Source organism: Chrysemys picta, chromosome 1 (assembly GCF_011386835.1).
Source record: "Chrysemys picta bellii isolate R12L10 chromosome 1, ASM1138683v2, whole genome shotgun sequence".
NCBI classification, from domain to species: Eukaryota; Metazoa; Chordata; order Testudines; family Emydidae; genus Chrysemys; species Chrysemys picta.
The window spans coordinates 244,862,954-244,889,781 of NC_088791.1; the positions used below are offsets into that span (position 1 = coordinate 244,862,954).

The window sequence follows — 26,828 nt, forward strand, 5'->3', positions numbered from 1 at the left end:
GCTAGATCTGTCCTTTTGCAGATCGTTAATTCTCTTAGAATTGTTAATTTTAGCTTCTTTTGAAGCCCCTTTTATCTTTCTTTGCATCATTTACATTTTATTTTGGCTGTTGCCTTTAAAAAAAAGAAAGGGACTTTGTCAACCCCTGTAAGTACAATATTTATATTCCAGTTGATTTATTTTATAATTATATGGTAAAAATGAGAATATAAGCAATTTGTCAGTAACAGTGTGCTGTGATACTTTTGTATTTTTATGTCTGATTTTGTAAGCAAGTAATTTTTAAGTGCGGTGGAACTTGGGGGTACACAAGACAAATCAGACTCCTGAAAGGGGGACAGTACTCTGGAAAGGTCGAGAGCCACTGCACTAGAGAATACTCTCCTCCAGAGCCTGGAATGGAACCCAAGATTCTTGAGTCTCACCATTTCTCTGCTGTCAGCAAATAGCTGAGGAACCCACATAGCAACATGTCCCATCCTCCCCTAGTGCTGGACCACAGAGAGGATGACAACTTGTGTCACAGCCGTGGTCAAGCTCTCCCTGCTGGACACTCACCAGGCTGCTATATTTTAACTCATACGCTGGGCCTGTGTGCTGTTAAGCTCCTCTTGATCACTGGGAAGGCTTCAGAACTGACTCTGGCCGCTCCAGCACATTTTCTGGGCACAGACTGTTTAATCTGTTTAATTCCATTCCTTGAAGTGGAACCCTGCAGCCCAGCTGCCGTAGGCCTCCAGGACTAGTACTGAGCCCATAAATCATCCTGGGAGCTTAAGTGCATCCTTTCCCAGAGCTTCCTCTGTGGGCACTCTGGTTTACAGTTTAAACCTTCAGGAGACATGATAGTTGTATCCAACAGACACAGATTTTGCAGAAAGATTTCTAAAAACAATCACTTTATTTTAGACAACATGAGAGAGAGAGAGACATGCAAAATTTAACCCCTGTATGTTGTTCCATGCCTCAGTTTCCTCACTGTTCTTGAACTTTCCTTGGGATTTGGGTCAGTGTCCATTCAGGGTTCCAGGTCCCCTTTACTGGACTGTACTTGTCCAGCTTATGGCTTCTCCAAATCATGGAGTCCCTCTGTGATCTCCTCAATCTGCTTTCTTCAGCTTTGGTTGGTCCCCAAGTCAACAGGTCTCCTCATACTTCCAAAGCCCGTCCTTTTTTGTTCCTCCCTGTCCAAGTCCCTCTCCACTTTTAAAGGGCTGTTATGAGATCTCAGCCTCTTTGTTCCCCTCTGGGAAAATTTCACTGCTCCTCTCTTCTGTCCGTGAAGACAAGTTGAATCTAACTGGATCTCCTAGACATCAGCCATCCCATTGTTTTAAGGTCTTCTCATTTGAATGGGAGCCATTCAGATTAATGGCCCATTAATACATGACCCAGCTCTAATAGCTGATGGCAGATTCATGTACACTGAGGTATTCATTGAGACAATTTTATAAAATTAATCAGAATTCAGAAGTTGTACATAGACCAGATCCTGAAACTGGCTCACTCTGCTACTATCTGTTAGTTCAAGTGAGTGAGGTCTGTGCTGTGAATCTAACGATTCCAACCCTACTGATGAGCCATGTGGGTGTTAATATGATGCTGCATGATGAAGTTTCTGTTTAAACCTAGGAAATCACACAAAGACACCTACATTAAAAGATCATTAAGGTTGTAAAGTCAAACATTCAAAAGTTAGTATAAGCCAGAATTATAAGCCCCCCCCCCCCAAGGTCTAGTCATCCCTTCTAGCAGGGTCTTGTCCAGATGGCGAGCTAGCTCAGACTTCCCTTGCATCAGAAGTAGCACTCTGCTCTCCTTCCTGAGCAGCCCTGAACTGGGCCAGGTCTCTCCTCTCCCCTGCAGGTGTAGCGGGGCCAGGCCAATTGGGTCCACAGGCTCTCATTAACCCTCTTTGCCAGTGTGGGGCCTTATCTGCCCATCACATAGCCACTTTATTGAATTATTTTCCGTTTCCCAGAAGTAATGTAGCAGGAGGATGTTCTCTGTAACGATGCAAGTAATTATTTTAAGTCATATCAAATACAAGTTTTAATCAAATCTGTTAGTTTATAAACCAAAAGAGTTAGTGTCCGTGTAAATCAACTGTATGCTTTAATCAGAGGTCCCAAAAGTGTGGGGCCTGCCCACCTAGGGGGGCACGGCAGGTCTTTCGGGGGGAGGGGCACATGACGGATCCAGGCCAGCCCCCTCCCCACCAACAGCTCTGTTCCAATCCCACCCCCAGTCGTGGTCCCATCCCCAGCCTTGGTGCAGCTCTGCATCTGGCTGGGGGCCCGACTGTGGTCTGGCGGCTGAGGCTGGGGCAGGAATAGAGCCGGGAGCAGAACTGGGTTAGTGCTTGGGGTGTGCTATAGACCGCCGGGATCTAGCCTGGATATGGACAGAGAACTCTTTAATGTTTTTAGGGAAGTAAATACTAATAGGAACTGTGTAATCATGGGAGACTTTAACTTCCCGGATATAGATTGGGGAACAAATGCTAGTAAGAATAATAGGGCTCAGATTTTCCTAGACGTGATAGCTGATGAATTCCTTCATCAAGTAGTTGCTGAACCGATGAGGGGGGGATACCATTTTAGATTTGGTTTTGGTGAGTAGTGAGGACCTCATTGAGGAAATGGTTGTAGGGGACAACCTTGGCTCGAGTGATCATGAGCTAATTCAGTTTAAACTAAATGGAAGGATTAACAGAATTAAATCTGAGACTAAGGTTTACGATTTCAAAAGGGCTAACTTTAATAAATTAAGGCGACTAGTTAGGGAAGTGGATTGGACGAACATATTTATGGATCTAAAGGCGGAAGGCGCCTGGGATTATTTCAAGTTGAAGTTGCAGGAGCTATCGGAGGCCTGTATCCCGAGAAAGGGAAAACAGTTCGTGGGCAGGAGATTTAGACCGAGCTGGATGAGCGAGCGTCTCAGAGGGGTGATTAAGAAAAAACAGAAAGCGTACAAGGAGTGGAAGATGGGAGGGATCAGCAAAGAAACCTACCTTATAGAGGTCAGAGCATGTAGAGATGGAGTGAGAAAGGCCAAAAGCCGTGTAGAGTTGGACCTTGCGAGGGGAATTAAAACCAATAGTAAGAGGTTTTATAGCCATATAAATAGGAAGAAAACAAAGAAAGAAGAAGTGGGACCACTTAAGACTGTAGATGGAGTGGAGATTAAGGATAATCTAGGCATGGCACAATGTCTAAACGAATATTTTGCATCGGTCTTTAATGAGGCTAATGAAGGGCTTAGGAATAGTGGCAGCGTGACGGATGGGAATAAAGGAGGGGGGGTTGACATTACCGTATCCAAGGTAGAAGCCAAACTCGAACAGCTTAATGGGACTAAATCGGGCGGACCTGATGATCTTCATCCGAGAATATTAAAGGAAATGGCACGAGAAATTGCAAGCCCGTTAGCGATAATTTTTAATGAGTCGCTAAACTCGGGGGTGGTACCGTTTGACTGGAGAATAGCTAATCTGGTTCCTATTTTCAAGAAGGGGAAAAAAAGTGACCCGAGTAACTACAGGCCTGTTAGTTTAACATCTGTAATATGCAAGGTCTTGGAAAAAATTTTGAAGGAGAAAGTAGTTAAGGACCTTGAGGTCAATGGCAATTGGGACAAATTACAACACGGTTTTATGAAAGGTAGATCGTGCCAAACCAACCTGATCTCCTTCTTTGAGAAAATAACAGATTTTTTAGATAAAGGAAATGCGGTGGATCTAATATACCTCGATTTCAGCAAAGCGTTTGATACGGTACCGCATGAGGAATTATTGGATAAATTGGAAAAGATGGGGATCGATATGAAAATCCAGAGGTGGATAAAGAACTGGTTAAAGGGGAGACTGCAGCGGGTCGTACTGAAAGGTGAACTGTCAGGTTGGAGGGAGGTTACCAGTGGAGTTCCTCAAGGTTTGGTTTTGGGTCTGATTTTATTTAATCTATTTATTACTGACCTCGGAACCGAATGTAGGAGTGTGCTGATAAAGTTTGCGGATGACACAAAGTTGGGAGGTATTGCCAATTCGGAGAAGGATCGGGATATCCTGCAGGGAGATTTGGATGACCTTGTAAACTGGAGTAATAGTAATAGGATGAAATTTAATAGTGAGAAGTGTAAGGTTATGCATTTAGGGATGACTAACAAGAATTTTAGTTATAAGCTGGGGACGCATCGGTTGGAAGTAACGGAAGAGGAGAAGGACCTCGGAGTCCTGGTTGATCGCAGGATGACTGAGTCGGCAATGTGACGTGGCCGTGAAAAAAGCTAATGCGGTCTTGGGATGCATTAGGCGAGGTATTTCTAGTAGGGATAAGGAGGTGCTGGTTCCGTTATACAAGGCACTGGTGAGACCTCATTTGGAGTACTGTGTGCAGTTCTGGTCTCCCATTTTTAAAAAGGATGAATTCAAACTGGAACGGGTACAGAGAAGGGCCACTAGGATGATCCGAGGAATGGAAAACCTGTCATATGAAAGGAGACTCAAGGAGCTCGGTTTGTTTACCTTAACCAAAAGAAGGCTGAGGGGGGATATGATTGCTCTCTTTAAATATATCAGAGGGATAAATACCAGAGAGGGAGAGGAATTATTTCAGCTCAGTACTAATGTGGACACGAAAACAAATGGATATAAACTGGCCATCGGGAAGTTTAGGCTTGAAATTAGACGAAGGTTTCTAACCATCAGAGGGGTGAAGTTCTGGAACAGCCTTCCGAGGGAAACAGTGGGGGCGAAAGACCTCTCTGGCTTTAAGATTAAGCTTGATAAGTTTATGGAGGGGATGGTTTGATGGGATAACGTGATTTTAGTCAATAGGTCAATAACGTGCCATCTCTGGTAATTAGTAACAATGGTCAATGATGGGATATTAAAAGTTACTACAGAGAACTTTTTCCGGAGGGTCTGGCTGGAGAATCTTGCCCGCATGCTCGGGGTTCAGCTGATTGCCATATTTGGGGTCGGGAAGGAATTTTCCTCCAGGGTAGATTGGCAGAGGCCCTGGAGGTTTTTCGTCTTCCTCCGCAGCATGGGGCAGGGGTCGCTTGCTGGAGGATTCTCTGCGACTTGAAGTCTTTAAATCATGATTTCAGGACTTCAGCAGCTGAGTCAAGGGAGAGAATTATTCCAGGAGTGGGTGGGTCAGCTTTTGTGGCCTGCATCATGCGGGAGGTCAGACTAGATGATCATAATGGTCCCTTCTGACCTTAAAGTGTATGAGTCTATGAGAACTGCAGCTTGGTCCCTGGCCCCGCTCTTGATCCCCTTACTCCTGTCTGCGTCCCCCTCCCCCGGGGGAGGGGGTATTAATAAGGGTAAAGGGGGGCATGGCCCTCCAAAATTTGGGGGCTGCTGTCTTAAATCTTGAGGTGCTTTGACCTGTGAGTCCCAGTGCAAAACCCAAAGAATACACTTGTTTTTTAAACATATTTGTTATAGATATTTCTCTGCTACTACTCCACTAAAAGCTTGTGTGAGGCAGTGGAAAGGGGTAGCATTTTTTAAAATGCTCATGATCTAATAGGGACTCACATACATATGGAAACACCAGAGGTTTGTTTTGGTTCCTTTATAAGACCTCCCTATGTTTTTTGGTGGTATATCCAGCCTGCTGCCCACCTGTGACTGGGTTTTTCCCCTTTGCCATTGACTGTTTTCACCCACAATCTCTGGCCTCTCTCCAGCAACCTTATGCCTGTCTCAGCCTGTACCCTCTGTACCCACCTACACACCAGTTTTTTGATTCCTCATGTCATCTGGTGACACCATTTTCCGCCTGCTGGCCAGAAGTGGAGCTGATCTTGCAGCTGTCCAAACTGTGGAGGAAGTTAGGAAATACAGTCTGATCCCCTGCTGAAGCAACCGGGACTGCAAATGGGGAGTAGGGATCTGGACTTTGGCTGGGTGCTTGTCTGAGTGCTTGACCCTAACAGTCACTGTTCTTAAAATAATAATAATAATTAGTAAATTGATGTGAGTAGATCAGGAGAAATAAATCAATAGTAGTAAATGTGCTCTATACAGTTACCTTTTTTAGAAATATTTTTATTTTGTAGTTTTCTTAGAAAGCTTTCAATGTTAGTAAAGAGGATTCTATAGGATGGTGTTAGTATATAACACTGTAAGATTTCTTTTTAGTAAAATATGAATTTAAAGCAACTGCAGCATTTGAAAACAACCTGTATCTTAAACAATATAATTTGTTTCTATATTACATAGGAACACCATAAAAGATCAATCCCAAAAGATACTTGGAATCTTCTGTTAGACTTTGGAAATATGATTGCAGATGATATGTCAAACTATGATGAAGAAGGTAATTAATATGAATTTTAATATTTTTAAAAATTGGATTTAGCAAAATTGAAATAATGCTGTGAATAAACTCCAAACCACAACTTATACCCAATGTTTTAAAATGTATACTTTTGGGAGCAGAGCTACAAATATACTAGATCATATTTGTTGCCGAGAATGTTGCCTGTAAGTAGGCAGAACAGGATTTTGTTTTAACATGCAGATGAAAGTAAGCAGTCCTTAACTGCACTGGTACAGTACATGCTAGCTAACATGTTATGTTACAGGAGCCACAATAATACTGTGTATTCTTGTACAAAAATCCTTATTAGCTTTAAATTAAGGCTATTAAACTTAGAAAACTATCTACACAAAATAGCTTTTTAATAGTGTATAGAAGTCTGGAAGTGAAAATTAAGTTTATGAAAATATTTGTTCATAATCGATGTAAATATCTAATAATAAAAACTAAACCTTATCTCTTCTAGTAAAAAATATTAAGGACAAATATCTGCATTTTTGTGTTCTTTCTAACATATATTATACTGTGGCCCCAAATCTACAAACACGTACACATGTTGAGTATCTTCATGTATGTGAATAGTTCCCATTATATGAATGTTTCTAATAGGAGTACCATAATCTTGCTTTCACCTCAAGTTTATTATAAACATCTCATAATATGAATTATGATACAACATTCAAATAGTTTTCGCTCAGAGTATAGCTCAGAGAGAACATGCTTTAATGTTTTCTTTTATTAGTTAGGCATGTTTTCTTTGTGAAAGATTGCCCATGCCATCACCTTGTTATATCCAGTCCAATGACTAAGATATAGATCATGCTGTGAAGTTGGTATCCCTTGTGTTTAAAGACTAAATAGATTTATTTTAGGTTTTACGACTTTTTACATTGTTTGACTTCTCTTTAGGAGCATGGCCTGTTCTCATAGATGATTTTGTGGAATATGCACGACCAGTAGTCACAGGAGTAAAGCGTAAAACCTCCTAACCACAGACACTTCCAAATGGACTAAGTTTGCAGTCTGAACTCTATCAGGTAATGAAGACCTTTTCGTCAATAACTGTGCACACCGTCACTGGTTTCAGTGGTCGTGGCAAGATGCCACTGACAAAACTTGAAATTGCTCCTTTCCGCCTAAAGAAAATGATGGCTGACTAATGGACACAGCAAGAAGAAACTCAAGATAGCCCAGGTTGTTCATAGGATATTGGCTTCAATTATTGTGCTGGTTGTATCATATAGGATGTAGATTTTGCATGATTTTATAATTTGGGGAAGTTTAACTAGAGGCCATTTTAAAGTTTTGACAGCACGGCATGCCATTCAGTTCATGATCCAAGATGAACACCAGCAGTTACATAATTAAAACTGTATTATATTGTACTTATATTAAAAGCAGTATTTGTGGTATATAAATTAAATCCCTAAATAAAACTTATGTAGTATGTTGTATTTTTATACAAGTCAGCTCTGTGTAAGTATCTGCCCTAATATAAACTTGTAACAAAAAACTTACTGACACTTTTTTTTCTTGGTGCCAGGATTCTAGATTTATATTTTTAAGCTCTCAAAAATGTACAGACCATGTCTGTTTTTTTCCCCTTGTAAGATTAACTTCTTCATCACAGTGTTCATCTGATGTGTGTGTGGTTATGTTAGCTATCAGTAGCATTGCTGCACAAGGACTGCTCTACATTGTTTTGACTCCAAGACTGGTTTGAATAGAATTATTTACAGTGTTGATTAGTCATTTTTACTTTTTTTAAATAGACCCTTAAACAACCAAAGACACATTTTTATAATTAATTGGTAAACATAATTCAATTTTTCTTCAACTTTACATTTTCCATTTACTTTGTAAATAATGAATTCGTGAGATTTGAGGATTTTAGTAGCCTTCAATTTACCGTAAAATAGCTAGGTTCCATTTAAATGAAGTATTCTGTGCATGCAGTTCCTGATATGATCTCAACCCCAAAAAGGAAGGGGGAAAATAAAGAAACATTGTCTATACTGTGGTTATATCTCTTAACTCCCCTTCTTGAAAACCTTTGGCAGGGGGTTGATTTTTTTTCTCTGCGTTATGAAGCCTCTTGCTTCTTGTTGTTCTAAATATTTTATAAAACAGGTAATAGTTCTTCTTTGAATAGGGTCCCTATGGGTGCTCCACTTCAGGTTCAAATGCGCCTTAAATCCTTGATTGGAGATTTTCCCTTAGCTGTGTTCGTTTGGCCCACACAAGTATCCTATACATCTTTAACCTCACACCAAGGCTATATAGGGTTGTGCAGGCGAACGACCCTCAGTTGGTTTTCAGTTCCACCTGGGCCTGAGATAGACCACTATTGTGTCTGCCTGAAGCGTGCCTCAGCTAACTTCTTGTTTATAGTTTAGTGTTAGCATTAAATAGTTGTTAGTAGATAAGTAGCATGAGGATTAACTTTGTGCCTCTCCCTCCCTCTGGGACGCCTTTCTCTCCTGGCGTACCTAGCTCTACAGGATTCAAACATCTCCCAGTCAGCTGCAGCCACTCTAAGTCCACCGCTTGGGAGAGTCGCATGTCTCCCAGAAGTGTGACTTGTGCCTGGCCCTTAAATCCAGGGCAAGGAAGAACCAGTTGAGGCTGGTGCTGATGGAGCGCTCCCTTCGACCTGCTTTAGAGAGTCATGTCAGGATATCCCTGCTTTGGAAATCTATCTCCGGACAGATCCAGTGCCCCTTGGACCTCGGCAGAGATCTCCCCTAGAAAGGCCAAGCACTGGCTCCCATCATAAGGAGACTGCTCTCAAAAGATCTTGGTCCCCCAGTAAGTCCATGGTATCAGAAGCCTCAGCCTCTCGGCTCCATACCTCAGAGGTGAAAGACTCCTTCAGTACCAGTGAGTCCAAAGAGTCCCAGAGTTCTAAGGAGAAACACAGCTCTGACTGACTACATGGGACAAGGAGGACAAGGATAAGCGCTTCTCCAGCCCATTACCATTGAGCATGGCTTTATCGTTGGCACCTCCCCAGTTGGGACCCTCAGTATCACACAACCGAAGTTTGTAACACCACCAGTCCCTACTTTGGTCTGCTTTGATTGCCAAGCACACTGCCATGGCGGTACCGATCACTTGATACCACAGGAATTCAGATACTCAAAGGACTTATCAATGGCTGAAGGACCAGAATCTCCACTGCTCATGGGTACTAAATGCTTCTTGGTATCAAGATCCCAGTCTCTGGACTACCATTGCTCTCTGGTACTGCTGGATTCTCCACCCTTTTCCACTTGTGCTCCCCCATTGGAGGATACTCAAGGAGGAGGAAGACTTTCTTCAGTCTCATCCAGGGTTCTATTGCACATCCGTATAGAAATCAGTTCTTTGACTCCCATAGGGAAGATCCTCATGCTTGACACCAAGGATTGTGGGACCAATCCTGGATGGCACTTTCTCTCCCATTTGGTTCCCCCCTATGGCCATACTGGGATCCCTGGGATGAGTACTGATAGCAACTTGCCAGATAACCATCTCTGACACATTGGAAGGTTAGAGATGTTCAATCCTCTACTCCCCAACCAGGTCCCCAACACAAAGAAACGTTTGAAGAACAGGAGGCTAGGGCAGATGAAGAAGCCACCCCTCACGCCTATCTCTTTATCATCTTCAGATGTGACAGTCATACCTCCACCACCATCCATGGTTGATGATTTCCTGCCATTTCAGGACCTTATAAAATGAGTAGCCAGTACTCTTCAAATACCACTCAAAGAGGTCAAGGATTTTCAACATAAATTGCTTGACATTTTGCAATCTGCAACACTCACTAGAGTTGCACTACCCATTAATGAGGTATTCCTGGACCCAGCAAAGACAATTTGGCAAACATCTGCTAACATTCCACCAAATTGCAAACGAGTGGTTATCAGGATTTTGAATTTTTATTCTCCCATCCTCCACCTAATTCTCTGGTGGTGGATGTGGTGAATGAGTTGGGTAAGCAACACTACTCAGTCTACCCCATATGACAAGGGCAAAAGCTTTTAGACCTCTTTGGATGGAAGTCCTATTCTTCCTCAACTCTGCAGTTTCAGATCGCAAACTATCAGGTGGTCATGGACAAATAATTTCACAAACCGTAATAAATTTACAGTCTTTTTATTGATTTTCCACAGGAAGAGAGGGAACAATTTCATGCCATCATTGCAGAGGGTCAATTATTAGCTAGAACTTCTACTCAAGCATTCTTGGATGCCACATACACCAATGCCAGCTCCATCTCTGTGGTGGTAGTTATGCGCAGGGCATCATGGCTCCAACTCTGAGTTTCTGAGAGAGGTTCAGAACACTGTTGAATGCCTCCCCTTTGATGGTTGAAAGCTGTTTGCAGAAACCACAGACGAGTCTCTTCACACACTGAAAGACTCTATGGCTGTTTTAAGATCTCTGGATGAATATATATAGATATATATCTATTCTGATGAAAGAAGATTCAAACAGCCCAGAGATCTTGCCCATCTTAGTTGGATTTCACAGATCCACAAAACCCCCCAGGAAGAGACATAAGTTCCAGAGAAAAAAGGCGGCTACTCCTTCTTCCAAAAGTTCCAAGTCATCATTGAAACAACAATTTTGACAAGTCGGCCAAGGGTTTGAATCCTTCCACACTTCTGATTCAGCACCTTGCAACACTTTGCCCATCTTCCCCCCTTTTGAAGACTGCTTTTCCCTTTCTAGCATGCTTGGAGGTGGATCACTACAGACAAATGGATCATAAAGGTCATAACACCAGGCTACACTGTCCATTTTTTATCCATCCCTCCCTCTCACAAGCCCTTACTGAGGCAAGAAATAGATTGTCTCCTTCAATTAGGAGCAACAGAGCCAGTCCCAGCTCCTCATAGGAGTAGGGGATTCTATTTGAGATATTTCCGTGTGCTAAAGAAGGATAGAGGGTGGAGACCAATTTTTGGATCTAAGACTACTAAACAAATTTGTAAAGTCTCATAAGTTCAGGATGGTGACTCTGGCAGTGATAATCCCTATATCAGAGGCAGGCAATAGGTGTCTTTTTGGTCCAGGGCTGAAAATCAACTTCCATATAGTGATATACCCATTTAACAGAAAATATCTACGTTTTACTATAGGCCAGGAACATTTTCAGTACAGAATATTTCCCTCCGGCCTTTCCTTGATCCGAAGGGTGTTCTCAAAGGTCCTCATGGTAGTGGCTGTTTATCTTCGTCAAGAAACTATTTTAGTCCTCCCATACCTCAACGACTGGCTGCTCAAGAGTCAGGCTTACAAAGTAGTACTGTCACTTGCTCGGACGTCATTTTCTCTTTTCCAGGAATTAGGTCTTCAGCTCAACGTAAGAAAATCCACTCGGATCCCTGTACAGAGAATACAGTTCATACAGTGTATTTGAATTCAATGGCAGCCATGGCATACCTTCCCATGGAAAGATTCTTAACTTATTACATCTAATCAGGACCATTGAAGGGAGACTTTAATCCTCAGAAAGAAACTTTCTACAGCTTCTGGGTTATATGGTAGCTTGTGCTTTCATGACCAATCATGCAAGACTACGACACTGCTGCTTCCGGGGCTGGCTCAGAACAATCTATTCACCATCCAGAGACAGTTTGGACAAGCAGGTCACGGTCCCTCTTCATGTAAAGAACTCCCTAAACTGCTGAAAATATCAACTCAGCGTCGATGTAGGCACTCCTATTGTTCACCCAACTCCAACAATAATTGTGACAACAGATCAAAATTTCAGCCGTTTACCTCCCTGGAGTTCAGAACACCACAGCCGATGACCTTAGCAAGGACGGCAACAAATTCCTCAGAACCACTCTGCATCTGATCTTGTTGCAAAAACAATAAGTTCGGATGGCGTAAGCCCCAAAGGGACAGACGGCCCCATGGGCAGTCCTTTTCCGATACCCCAGTAGAGATTTCAAAAGGTCTCTTACCTCTTCACTAGAGCCTTGGGGTTCAAAGGGGAACGGTCCGTAGTAGTTGTCGCTGTCTCAGCCGGGCATTGCCATCCGAGTCACGGCACCAAAATTGTGGAAGAAAACAATGTCCTCACTCTGAGTTTGAAGCAACAAGTCAGAGGCAGTTTTATTACAAGCAATTGCAATTGCACGGAGAGTACACACAGGCAGGGATTCCCCTCCCTAGGCAGGCCTCCATTAGATAAACAACTAGGGCAAGCATTTATACCTTTTGTTACAGACCATAATGATCAACAACCGCATCTTGTTTATACATATTCCTTCTGATATCTTACTTTTCTCAGCAGTTCCTGCTACAGTCTGTATTCCATTCTTATCTAACACAAGGTTGAAAAACAGTATCTCTTACAGTTTTTTGTTCCACTCGCTTTCCACTTACCCAGGCTCTGCCTGAAATCTCATGTTATTAGAGCTAGTGTTAGCCTGACTCTTACTTTATTCCTAGAAGTCAAGATATCTGCATTCAAATTCCCTTTTTTTCTTTTCTCTACTTCCACAACCGTATATTCTAGAATTGGGAACTACCAGGTGTGGACCTCTTGGCTGCCACCAGGAACAAGAAATATTTTAGTCTGTTTTTCTCAAGAGGGGGTCTAAGCTACCAGTCTCTGTAAGACACCTTTCTCCTATTTTGCATGAAGGGTCTATTCTATGCATTTCCTTCAACACTGCAAATACAGAGACTAATGAACAGGATCAGACATGACCAGGTCCACGTTATCCTTATAGTACCAACCAGGCCGAGACAAACTTGGTAACCTTACCTGCGTCAGCTGTGCATCCACACAGCAACCAAACTTCTTATCATTCCTCATCTCCTCTCCCCAGACAAGGGTCATTTACTTCATCCCAACCTAAGGATCCTCCAAACATGGTTCCGTAATCGTTCGTATGATTAGAATCTACCTGTTTTGTGGAACTACAATAAATGTTACTGAATAGTAGAAAGGAGTCAACCCAAATTATTAACCTGCAGAAGTGGAATAAAGTCAACCATTGGTGTCGGTGCCACTGACTCATGTCTGAATCCTTGTTGCTTTCAGCTATTCTGGACTACCTGTTGGACTTAAAGAAATCAAACTTATCAGTTAGCTCCATTTAAGGTTCATTTGGCTGCAATATCAGCTTTTCATCCTCCAGTAGAAGGATTTTCTGTATTTGCTCACTCTGTGTCTTTAGATTTATTAAGGTTTTGGGGAAATTCTTTCCCAAGTTAGGGACCCCACTCCAACTGGGAACTTCAACTTTGTACTTAAATGTCTTTCAAGCCCTCCATTCGAACCAAGGACAACCTGCTCTTTGCTTCACTTATCCATGGAGGACTGCCTGTTTAGTAGCTATCATGTTGGCCCGAATGGTCAGAGAAATTGGGGCCTTGATGGCACACCCTCCCTCACGCTTTATGGAGTTATTCAAGGACAATGTCTCTTTACACCACACCCTAAATTCTTACCTAAGGTACTATCAGATTTTCATCTTAACCAGTCCAGTTATCTTCTGGCTTTTTCTAAAACCACATAAGTCACAACAGAAGACTTCTTTTCATACCTTAGCGATTAGGAGGCCAATGCCCTTCTATCTAGATAGGACCAATCAATTTCAGAAGTCACCTAGACAGTTTGTTTCCATTGCAGACAAATCCAAGGGGTCCATGACTTCTGCCAAGAGATTGTCGAGGTGGATCTCTGGGTGTATTATCGCTTGTTATGGTGCAGCTGGTGCTCAAACCCTCCCTCCCCATAGGTGACAGCACATTCTACCAGATCACAACGTCCAGGGCATTACTCAAAAACATTCCAGTATCTTCAGTACATACATTTAATGCATACAACGCTAAGCCTTGTTCCATGCCTCCAGTTCAGATGCAGCACTTGGTAATGCAGTCCTGTCTTCAGTTCTGGACTCAATTATGAAGCTCCCTGCTCCAGGTGACTCCCAAATAGTATCTCCACAGGAAGTGCAGTACCCATAGGGACACTACTCAAAGAAGAAGAGGTTACTCATCCTGTGCAGTAACTGTGGTTCTTTGAGATGTGTGTTGGTTGCTGTGTGTGCTCCACTACCTGCCCTCCTTCCCCTCTGCTTTGGACTGTTCTCTTTGGAACATTTGGATGGAGAAGGAACTGAGGGAGGTTCATTCACACAGCCTTACATCGCCTCAGTGCGAGGTGCAAGGATACACAAGACACATTCATAGGCCAAACAGAGACCCTGCCAATGGAAAATGTCTCATCCAGGGCTCGAGAGGAGCATGAGCACCTGAAATGGAGCACCCATCGGGATGCATGTCTCAAAGAACCATAGGTTTCAGAGTAGCAGCCGTGTTAGTCTGTATCTGCAAAAAGAAGAACAGGAGTACTTGTGGCACCTTAGAGACTAACAAATTTATTAGAGCATAAGCTTTCGTGGACTACAGCCCACTTCTTCGGATGCATATAGAATGGAACATATATTGAGGAGATATATATACACACATACAGAGAGCATAAACAGGTGGGAGTTGTCTTACCAACTCTGAGAGGCCAATTAATGGTAAGACAACTCCCACCTGTTTATGCTCTCTGTATGTGTGTATATATATCTCCTCAATATATGTTCCATTCTATATGCATCCAAAGAAGTGGGCTGTAGTCCACGAAAGCTTATGCTCTAATAAATTTGTTAGTCTCTAAGGTGCCACAAGTACTCCTGTTCTTCTTTTTTCAAAGAACCATAGTTACTCCACAGGGTGACTAACCTCTTCTTATGGTGTAAGTGCATGCAATACCATTGACTTCAGTGGAGTTGTATCTGTTTATACCAAGTCTCAGTTTCGTCAATCATCTCTGTTTTCCCATGATCTGTACCTTTCCGCAGGTGACTGCTGTGGGTTAGCACAAGGGATTAATCTTATCTTTCTCTAGTGTCTTCCCTATCCATAAGCACAAAAAGTGCATATGAGAGAGAGGTTTCATTGGAAAGTATTCAACATATTATGTTAACATACAGGGCTCTTGTAAACACTACCTCATCCTGCTGAGTATGTCGTCATCAATGTAAAAGTTTTTGTTAAAGCAAAGAGCTGTTAATTACTTACAACTATGATTGATCTTTCCTTTAGTCAGAGCTGCATTGGCACAAGACCTTTAAAGGCATTAGCTAATCTTCTGAGCTAAGTAATTTATTGATTGATTAATATTTAAATCATATTATATATCAATAATGTAAACATTTCATAGCCTGTTGTACCATTTTGCTTCATCAGTCATGAAGATCAGCAAGACTCATCATATTTAAAAAAAAAAACTCAACATTTTGACTTTTTAATAAGTACTTGACTTCTAATATGTGAAGACAACCTCCAATAATAAAGCATCTCTCCATAAATATCATGTTGACAAGGGAAATATTACCTCCATTCTTTCTTCCACTTGTATGAATTTAAATTGTGTATGCTGTTAAAAAGTGGGGATGGGAATCCGTATTTGTCTGAATCCTGAAATTTTCTGTAACGAGTTCCATAGCAGACATGTTCTAAATAAACCATTGGCAAAAAATTTTTTATTATTCTTAGTCTAGTTTTACCCGTATTGAGCATTTGTAAACACATCTTGCTTGACAGTTTATCCACTAGATGTCAGTATCTCAGTCCTTAGAAAACTTTCTCCTATCTGTATGGGCAATTAGTATATAATATTTATAGTAACTAAGAAATAACACTATTTTACTTTAACTAACCTCTGAAGCCTCTGCTTAGAAATACATTTGTATGCATAATTTAAATTATTCTACAGAAATCAAATGCAGCTAAAGCAAGAAAAACAAAAAGGATTACACTGTTTTTACAAAACCAAATAGGTGAATAGTCTGTAGCCATTAGATATGAAATGTTTAACACTTTCTGATATCCTCAACTATATTTATCCAACCAAATGCAATAGCATAGTCCTTTATCAGACAACTGTGACCTGAAATATAGTTATGTACATTAAAACTAAGCATGAATTGCTTAATCTATAGTTCTATTATAGGCAACTGGGTAGCTTCCATTACAGCAGAGCTTGTGAAACATTTGGTCATGCTGAACACTTGCTAGAATCAATCTAATTGACACCCCTTCACCTTTTTTTAAATTCATGTACTAGATAAAATTCATTTTTACTAAGGGAAAACATTTTTAAAATATTGAGGTTATCATTCAGCTGAGTCTTGCGTCTAGGTTGGGCTTGTCTGCTTTTACCCTTCTGACTCTGAGAGGAAGGAGGTGCTCAGTGCTCCAGAGGATCTTCAGTTTTCCTGGACATACGCACCTTTATCCACTCACTTTTAAGCCTTACTTCTATTAGGACTCTTTCTGGAAAACAGATTCCATGTAAGGAAGACTGGACAAGAGTCCCACAGTGCAGTTCGTGAAATTAGCTGGCCAGTAGGGTGCAATTCATTATTGCTTAGGTGGAGTACCCCACTTCCGTGTTGCTACTGGTCTTCTGCACTTCTGAGGTTGTGTCTGGAATTTAACCTAGATCCTCTTACGTAATAGCACAGAACAATACCCCTTAGCTGTTAAGCCAGACACACATTGAAGATAAATTTCTTGCTTTCACATAATTACTTTACTTTACTGATTGCTTTTGTCCTTTGTTCAAACTTATTCAAAGGGGACTGGCTATGACTTGGCATTTAGGTAAACCAGTATATTGATAACATCTAGGCTGACCTGTTTATAATAGAAAAATTATACAGAAATCTGTCATTAGTTTGTTCACTGTGTACAGTATTAGTGCCTAGACACACTGTATATTTTTTTTAAAGTTGGTGCCAATTTGTTTGGTTTAACTTGTTAGAATATCTTAAATGAATCATGGAGTTTGTACTTGATAGTTCTAAATCAATGTGATTTATCATGTGTCATGTTAAGGAGAACAAGCCTGCAGGCATTCACTCATGCGATGCACCTCATGAGAGTCTTGCTGCTAAGTAAGCTGTACATCTGTAAATTTTGTGGTAACAGAAAAAGAATAAATAGACTTTCAATATAATGCATCAAAAACACTAACAAATTGTTTGGCGTATGGTTTTCGTCTCTTTTCTGGTTTGGAAATCTTGTGTTTTTACAGTTCAGATTATTTGTTAGATCCTTGTATTCTTATTCAGTCATTCAGCAGATTACAAAGATATAACAAAAATGATTTTTTTAGTATTTAAGCTTAAAAGAAAATTCTGTCCATTTTGCTTAGCTGGGCAGTCTCAGATTTCAAAAAGTTTTAGAAATCCTTCTTGCAATGTTTAACTGCAGTGATGGAATCATTAAGGTACAATGTAGTTGACCAAACATCTGTCTCAGTTCCAGGCTGTGAACTCCAAAATAAACTTCCTAGCATCAACTCGTTCTGCCTCAATTCTCTACCTGCTCACAGATCTTGATTTCCAATGGCATTCTTTCCAGCACACCACCTATACTCCTTAGGGAGCAGGTCTAGGCCCCTATCTCTTTGTATTGATCTCACATACATCTAGCCTTAAATCATGAGGACATGTTATACTACAATTTTTAATAATTGCTATGAGAGTGCACTAATGGGGGGTAGCAGACACTTTGCTTTTTTAAAGAAGTCATGTAACTTATGACAATGAGAATATGGAGCTTGATGATTTTAATAAGTGAACCAGGGTTGTTGTTGTTTTTTGTCACTGAAGCAGTCTTGGAGCAAGGTAAAAAATTTAATCCAGTGCCAGTAGCATCAAGGTTAGGGTGAACACTCTGTTAAAGCTGGTGCTAAGGCAGCACTCGAATACTAGGGAGATGGGTCTGGTCTAGAAACCTGACTAGAGTAATGCAGTAGTATGTGCTGCCCCTTTGCCACAGGAGCCATTCTTGGTCATAATGAAATGAGGAGGGCGTGAGGAGAAAACCAAGATGCTCATTTTTTTTTAAATAGGAAGACTATTGAAGGAGTGAGAACAGTGGATGTCTCAGGAACAGTAGAAGAGCCTCCTGAGAGGAGGGGAATAAGACACTCATGTGTGGACCCCTTCCCCAGCTGCTACTTGCACCTTCTCTGTAAATATGTAAGAATGATTCCGTACTCCATCCATGCTTCCACTTGTTTCACCTCTAGCACCGTGGTGGGAAAAGACTCTCCCTTAAAAGTGACCTGCACAAAGCTTTTAAAATCAGATAAGTATATACTGGGTGTGGGAGGGAGTCATTCAACACCGAGTCTGTTCACCAGCCCCCTCTTACGGTTCACTGCCCCCATCTTATGTTGTTCTCCCTTTGCAGTTTGCTGTCTCCCCTTCCCCTTCATCTCACATTGTTCCCATTTGCAGTTTGCTGCCTCCCTTCCCCCCTCACTCTTGCACGGTTCCCCCTTGTGGTTTGCCCTTCTCCTCCCCCCCACATGGTTTTCCCCTTTGTAGTTTGCTGCTCCTTCCCTGACTTGTATGATTCTTCCCCCCCACACCCCCGCAGTACTCTATCTCCCTGTTTTGTAGGCCCTCCTTCCCTTGCTTTTCATTCCTTCCCCCCCATTTGGGTGCTCCCCCTTGTGATTCCCTCTCCCCTGTGATTTGTTGCCTGCCTCGGAGTCCTGTTGCTGCTGCATCTGGCCCACCCCCCACTTGCTGTTTGCCTGCCTCACCCAACCCTACTTGTCCTGTGCATCCACATGTACCCATATGTGTGTTCTCCCCCACACTTTGATTCTCATTCAGTGCATTCCCCCCATTTATATACACCCCCAAACTCCCAGTGCAGCTGAAGAAGCCAATTTTCCTTGCCATGCACACTGCTGCATTCCCCTCTCCCCTTCATTTGCATGATTAACCCCTCCATTTTGTGTTTGTGTCCTCCCACCCCCATGTGGCTTAGTGGGGAGGAGTGGTTAGCAGCCTTCCTCCTCATCTCTTTCCTTTATTATTTACATCCTCTTCCCCCCTGCTCCCTCCCCCTAGCTGTTCCTATCACTTGCCCTCAATGGCAGATGCTCCAGAGGCTTCATCTCTGGGGGGAAGACTGAGGGAGGGGGATTCCCAGCCACTGTCATTGCCCACCTCAACTTTCTCCCCATTCATTCCTACGGCTACCCCAATCACCTCTGTTGGCACCATCATCACCCCCAGCAGGGTGGCAGCAGAAGGCACAGGCAGGGACTTCACTGCCAAAATCACTAAACATCATAAGTGTTCCTTCTCAGGAGGAAGCTGCATTGAAAGGAACATGTCTGAACATGCAGGATCTTCAGGTTGGTAAACTTCCTTTATTTCATACTTCTTTCTTAAGGACTGCCTGTCTTTCTTCTGGACTATTCTTGAATTCTCAGGTTTGAGCAAAAAATATAGTTGTTACTCTATGGTACTATCATTTTAGATGCAGTTGTGATAAAAAAATAAATAGCTGAAATAGGCAGATCTTCCTTTTACAATTTCACCTTTAAAGTAGTACTGAATGTCAGTGAATGCAATGAGTTATACTAAAGGAGCAGTATGGTAATAATAATTAAATAACTGCATTGACTTATTTTGTTTAGGAGAATCCATCCTCAACATACAGGATTCTGAAGACTATCCACCTTCAAGATCACCATCATTTTCTATAGTTTCAGAGTAATATGCCAATGATAGTGTTTCAGTCACATCATGTATGTCACACAGCCACAATATATCACCTGTAGCAAAAAAGAAAAAAAAAATCTCCATCATCCAGAAACAACCATAGTTAAGTATCAGAGGGGTAGCCGTGTTAGTCTGAATCTGTAAAAAGCAACAGAGGGTCCTGTGGCACCTTTAAGACTAACAGAAGTATTGGAGCATAAGCTTTCGTGGGTGAATGCCCACTTCATCTTGCGTCTGATGAAGTGGGCATTCACCCACGAAAGCTTATGCTCCAATACTTCTGTTAGTCTTAAAGGTGCCACAGGACCCTCTGTTGCTTTTTACATTCACCCACGAAAGCTTATGCTCTAACCATAGTTAAGTTTGTGATAAGAACCACAGAATTACAAAAGAGGTAATTGATGAAAAAATTGCCCAGTTTGTTTTTGCAACAAACTCTCCCTTCCGTATGATTGGGAACCCACACTTCATTAACATGGTTCAGTCATTAAGACCAGGATACAGTCCACCCAACAGAGCAGATATCGCAAACAAATTGCTGGATAAAGTGTATGAAAAGAAATAGAGCAGTGTGCAAAAGGTGCAGAGGGTAAAATTGTTAACCTAGTCTTGATGGGTGGAGCAATGTCCACAATCATCCTGTTGTATGTGCTTGTATGACAACAGAAGAAGGAAACAATGGATACATCAGGAAATGCACACACAGCAGAATACTTACAAGAAGTAGCAGTAAAAGCTATAACAAACTGAAAAAAAATTCAAATGTCTAGTAATGCAGCTTGGTCACAGACAATGCTGCAAATGTATCCAAGATGGGAGGAAATTATTGAGAAGAGAGTGAAGAGAATCCCAAGCTAATAACATACGGGTGCAGTGCTCATTTGAAGCACTCCTTGCCAAAGACTTCAGTGTTCCAGAAATAAAGGCTAATGTTGAAATTGCAAAATACTTCCACTTTTTTCAGAGCAGCTGCTGCAAAGTGATTGTTATGGGAGGAACCAAGCTCACTCTCCCACAAGACGTGCGATGGAACTCAGTAGTGGACTGTTTTGAGCATTGTATCAAGAACTGGCTTAATCCGATGACAGTTTGTGAACAAAACTGTGAAAAAAATAGATGGGACAGTCACAGCCAAGGTTCTCAACATTGGGCTTAAGAGAAATGTTGAACACACACTGAGTACAGCCTATTTCTGTAGCCTTGAACAAAAGGCAGGGAAATAGCTGTGTTATTGCTGACGCTGTTGAAATTTGGAAGGAAGTGAGTGAGATTTTAAAAAGAGAAATATGAAATGACAGTTAAATTACAAGCATTAAAAAACAAATGGGACAAGCACTATCTCCAGGTCATTTTCTTGCAAATATTCTCAATACTCGGTACCAGGGTCAAACCTTAACTGCTGAAGAAGAGGAGTTGACTATGACATGGACATCCAGCAATCATCCCTCCATAATGCCAACTATAATAAACTTCAGAACTAAGGGTAAACCATTCAAGAAATATATGTTTGCCGATGATGTTTTAAAGAAAGTCACAACAGTGAACTGGTGAAAGTCACTTAAGCACTTGGATTCAGAGACTGTTGAAGTGATAATCTCACTTTTAACAGCAGTAGCTTCTTCTGCCAGTGTCGAAATAATATTTTCTTCCTTTGGACTAATTCATTCCAAATTGAGAAATAGTTTGGGACCTGAAAAAGCAGGAAAGCTTGTTTTTCTTTCAGATTATGAAGGTGAAGACGACTGAGTTAGCTGCAGAAGCCAATATTTTAAGTTTCTCATGTTGACCTGGCTGACATAGTCGATTTAATTTGTTTTTTTTTTTTTTAAATATTTCATTTAACTATTTTAGTTAAAAACAATTTTAACAAAAACAAACCTGATTTTAAAAAACTTCAATGTTTAACTAAATTAGAAAATTCGTATGCTTGTTTTGTTAAAATATTATATGTTTGCTGTTGAAGAAAAATATCCAGAACACATAATGTTGTTGTTTTAGTTAAATAAAACAATTTAAATGTCTGTCTGGTGATGTTCTCTTAATGTAGCGTGGCAAGAAAATTCTCCAAATATTAATGATTCACCTGTTGAATTGGAGATAGTTCACTTCCCAATGACTTCATAAATATCTGCTTCAATTACCTTTGGTAAATGAAATAACCAACCAACCATTTATTCATTTTCTGATATAGCTGTAAAACTAATCTGAAATTTTTCAAAATAAATCACTTTAAAAATGTATAGTGTGTACCTTCTAAAGATGAAACCTACATCTATCTCTGAGTTGTGAGGAACACGTATTAAGGTTATAATAACCCAAAAAAACCTTTTTTGTGTAAAAATTCATGATTAAATCGAGTCTTCCTGATTAGTGATTTAAATCAAATCCATCCTGGGAGGCTTGGTGCTTCCTCTCCCAGGCTCTGCGGCACCTCCAGAAGGACTGTCGCCTGGCCTGGGAAGGAGCAGTGCAAGGCACTCCCTGTGTCCTAGAAGAGCGCCGGCCCCGCCAGCACCAGTGACTCTGCCCACCTGGTCCCTGCTCCTCCCCAGCTAACAACCCCGCTCGGACTCTGGGGACGGTGCCACCGCCAGCCTTAAGTCCCCCACCATGGACCCCACCCTTGAGGCAATGTTAGGGAGCATGGGAGTGGGTCCATCCAAGGTGGAGACTGCCCCTCACCCAGTTGTCCCATCCGTGCTTCCTCTAATCCCCATCCTATCAGCCCTGCCCACTGAGTCTACCCCCGCTGGCCCGCCCTCAGACAACACCGATGAGGACTGGGTACTTGTAATTGGGGAGGGGGGCGGTAAGCACAACAGATGTAAGCTGTGGGCCCAGCACCTCATTTGTGACCTGAAAGAGGGGGAAAATGCCTCCCATACAGCATCAGGGGGGCACTGCTGGGCCACCTTCTGCACCCCACTAAGAAGGTCCAGTGGGTGGAGCTGACCGGGGATGCTCTGGCAGTGGAGGGGGGGCAACTCTGCTCTTGTCGCGCCTCTCCTGGAGGAGGCCTGGGAGGGTGGCCCTCCACTCAGTGCTGAGGCGGTGCTTACCTTGGTGGCTGATGGGGAGGATGCCTCCTTGGCAGTGTGGGGGAGGGCCTTGAGGCCATCTTCAAGGAGATTTGAGGCCATGGGTCTGCCCTCTCTAGCCCCAGGGGAAGACAACTTTCTGCCAGCAGGCCTTGGTCTAGGTGCCAAGCCCCTTGCAGTGCCCTCTCCTCCTCCTGCCCTCCCCCATCTTACAGCACAGGAGGATGCCCCCTGCCCTTTCCACCTGCCTGACTGTAGATGGCACCAAGCTCAAGGCTGCCAAGCCCATTGTGGCAAAAGCTGGTGCCGAACAGCCAGGTTTTGAGCCTCCTGGATGCCCCCTCCTGAGGCTGGGTGGTCACTTCCAGAGCTGCTTGAAGGGGCCCCAACCCAGCAAGCCTAACACCTAATACAGCGGCCACAAGTGCTGAATCTATCGTGGCACCTCAGCCCACTGTCATTGTCCCTTTAACCTCTGTAACTGGTATGGTGCTGCCAACCCCCCAGTGGCATGGCTGTCAGGGTCCCCAATCCTGCTCCCATTCCTGACCCTCCCGCATTGCTGCCACTTCTGAGGTTGTCATCCTCCCTTGAGGGTTGACCCTCAATAGATGGTATTTGTGTTCCCTCCACCCACTCTACTAGGAGCTGCTGTGCTCCTTCTGCTGCTCACTCTTGTCAGGGAACAAGATGGGCCCTGTCATTTGCGTGGTGCTGTGCTGGGGATCAGCCACTAGTAAGGGAGGGGTGACTGTGCCAGAAGGCCACAGGGACATTGACAGAGGCCAGCTGGATGACAAGCAGGCATCCATAGGCTTCATTGAGTCTGTGGACTTCCTGACTCCCGTCATGCTGTGGGCTGGGACTCAGTGCTGTGTTTTTTCATCGCAGTGTAGACAGAGTGGATAGGGATAGTTGTGCTCAGGTGCACGGTATTGGGTACAAAGGCTGGAGTCTCCCTCCCCACATCATGCCACAGAAGGGCTGGTCATATATGTAGGCACAGAGTGAACCAAACACTGAGTACAAAAGTGTTTATCAAAATATAAGTTTATCCATCAAGTTGGTCATTTTCTGGATAAACAATTTTCCTAGGCCCCCATGATCATCACTTAATATTCATTCCAAAACATATGATGCTAATCTCCTGTCACAGCTAAAATGCAGCCTGTGGACATGCTGGTATGAAAAGTACATTCCTTCCTAGAGAGGAGAATACTAGTAGGTGTGGTATAAATTATTATTTTACTTGATTTTATCCAAGGACACAATGAATTAGTTAATCATTCCTACTGTAAAGGGGAAGAGCAAAAAAGTGTGTGTGTGTGTGTGTGTGTGTGTGTGTGTGTGTGTGTGTGTGTGTGTGTGTGTGTGTGTGTGTGTGTGTGTGTGTGTGTGTGTGTGTGTGGTGGGTTTTTTTAATGGATCAGCCAGCTTAATTTGGAGCCAGTGTTTTCTGGGTTACCTGTCTAAATTCAGGAACAAACCCATCTGTGCCTCCAGATAATAAAACATTGCCATTGGATATAGTTAGAAATGTGAAAGCTACTGAATTTTACTGGGCTCTTTCTACATAATTTGAACCTTGAATCTATTGCATTTGCAGAGGGGCTCTGTACATCCTTTTGTAACAGCAGACTGTGCTTCTGTTTCTTAATCAGTTCCACAAAGAGAAACTAATTTTAATATATTACAGAACCAAAGAAAAACATGTTCATTTACAAGCCATTAAAAAAATTAACACTCCTACCAGAGATTTATTTATCTGGGTGTAGAGTTACTTAAACTGGATAGTCAAAGTATTTCTGGGCTTGCTTTATGCTGCATTGCAGGAATGATTTTGATCTTTGCATTTCACTACTTGTATGTTGTACACACATGTTTTTACAATTAACTAACTCCCTGTAAAATATACTTGGATTAAGAAATATTTTCTCTTCATTGGATTTGGGACAAGAGGTGGCACCTGCAAAGCCAGAAAAGGCAAGCCTTGCCTTATACAGAGAGATCTGTGCAGTGACACAATGGCTAATATAAAGTGTCAGTTGAGCTCAGCTGAAGGCAAAGGAACAAAGAAAGATCAAGACTCGGTAGCTGCTTTAGACAAAAGGAAAGTAAGAAGAGTCAAAGTCCCTTGTGATGGAGAAATTTAAGGCTGCTGTCTTGCTGGCAGGGGTAGGGGATGCTCTTGGTTATCGAAATTTCACCCGAGAAAACAGTGCTTTAGGTGCAAAGATCCAAGAGGAACTAAAGGAAATTGGAGGACTTGAGAACCTGGTGCTGTCTGGAGACAAATGGCCAGTGAGTGACAATACCCTCATGCACATGGCTACAGCAGAGGCTGTCATCACAGGTAAGTAACGTCTGACTAGTGAACCTAGATGGGGAAGGAACAAAGCTGTGGAGCTGCTAGCTTTCTTAAAATAGGCACTAAATGATATGGGAGCAGTGAGCTTGGGAGCGACTATTCAGAGTCTAAAGACACAGCTTTACTGAATAACAAATATAAGCCTGCAACTTGTCTCCCAGGTGAAAGTAATATTCTGACAGCCACAAAAAGTAACAAGGTTTGATTTCTTAGGTTTAGACTGTCTCCCCATACTTTTTTCTTAGGTTTAAAGCTAATAAAAATTAAATACTAATACAGTGGGGCACTTGGTACCTATCAAAGTGAAAAGTTGGTTAAATAAATATTTTCTATGCCCTAAGCTTCAAGGAACAGTGCTGCCCTCTGGGAATAAACCTATTTAAAAGAATGAAGCTCTTGTGCAGAAAAAAAAATGCATATAGACTAATCATTAATAGAGTTTCTGAGCATTGTACTATATAGTACATCATGATGTCACTGGACCACCTTACTACCATGAGTAGTAACCTGGTTAGAAAAATGTGTATCTTTGATCTACAGAGAGCCATTTTAAATTACTATATTTTCACCTAAAATATATTACAACAGTCACTGCTATTTATATGCATCCTCGTCTAAAATCACACAAGTCTGAACAAATACATCTGCATTTTCTTAAGGTATTAATTTTTTCTATAGGAAGCAATGGTTTTTATGTCCACTCTCTGCCCAATGAGTCAAAGCTTTTAAGATTAGCAAGCCCTTGTCATCAAAAACACATCATTAAGCAGATAGTAACAGTGTTTAGCGAGATCTTTTTATTCAAAATGAAGCAAATATTTATCTCTCTCTTAAAATTAGTCTGTTTCCCTTAACATTAAGTAATAATATATAACTAAATATTAGCATGTATAGATACATGTATGTATAGTTTAAGTTAATGAAATTTCACTTGTGCTCATATTTCATGTTTTATCTGCCTGCTGCTGAACTGTTCTAAATTTAGTGTCCAGAGATCAGTTGAAGAGAATGTTGGATACTTCATGTTTGGCTACTGGCTAACCAATGGTTTGAGGGATAGCTAATACACTAAAGATAAGGACAAGATGTCAGTCTAACATATTTCTGAATATGGTCAATGATTAAATGCACATCACGTTTCCTGCTTCTGAAGCTCTATAAAAGTATAAATGATATCTGCTAGGCCTGACAAGTCCTGCTTGTAATCGTGTTCGTTATGCTGTAGTGTAATAGTAAATTTTATTATTGAAATACAACAGAAGCAAAGCTATTCCTAAAAAACAACAAATCACCACGAACACACTGTAACTTCCCCAAAATAATTCCTAGACCAGATCTTTTAGAAAAACATCCAATCTTGATTTAAAATTTGGCAGCGATGGAAAATCCACCTCAACGTTGGGTAAATTGTTCTAATGGTTAATCACCCTCACTGTTAAAAATGCCTGCCTTATTTCCAGTCTGAATTTGTCTAGCTTCAACT

The 26,828-nt window shown here is 41.9% G+C and overlaps 2 protein-coding genes across 6 annotated transcripts in view; both read left to right on the plus strand.

Annotated features, from left to right (window-relative positions):
* Positions 1 to 18,630, plus strand: part of DCUN1D2 (defective in cullin neddylation 1 domain containing 2) — a 66,392-nt gene extending 47,762 nt beyond the window's left edge. For 2 of the 4 annotated variants that reach the window (XM_065580996.1, XM_065580994.1), the window contains 2 exons: positions 6,242 to 6,338; positions 7,251 to 7,777. In XM_065580996.1, coding sequence (XP_065437068.1) covers positions 6,242 to 6,338; positions 7,251 to 7,330 — 177 coding nt within the window. In that variant the 3' untranslated portion in view covers positions 7,331 to 7,777. Of the gene's footprint in view, positions 1 to 1,894; positions 4,321 to 6,241; positions 6,339 to 7,250; positions 7,778 to 18,264 lie in introns of those variants that run through there. The other 2 variants (XM_065580995.1, XR_010597702.1) reach the window with 2 other exon arrangements.
* A 6,348-nt stretch (positions 18,631 to 24,978) lies between these two features.
* Positions 24,979 to 26,828, plus strand: part of ADPRHL1 (ADP-ribosylhydrolase like 1) — a 30,917-nt gene continuing 29,067 nt past the window's right edge. Inside the window, exon 1 of one of the 2 annotated variants that reach the window (XM_005307624.4) lies at positions 24,979 to 25,330. In XM_005307624.4, the coding sequence (XP_005307681.1) occupies positions 25,117 to 25,330 (214 nt within the window). In that variant the 5' untranslated portion in view covers positions 24,979 to 25,116. The remainder of the gene's footprint in view (positions 25,331 to 26,828) is intronic. The other variant, XM_005307620.3, reaches the window with a different exon arrangement.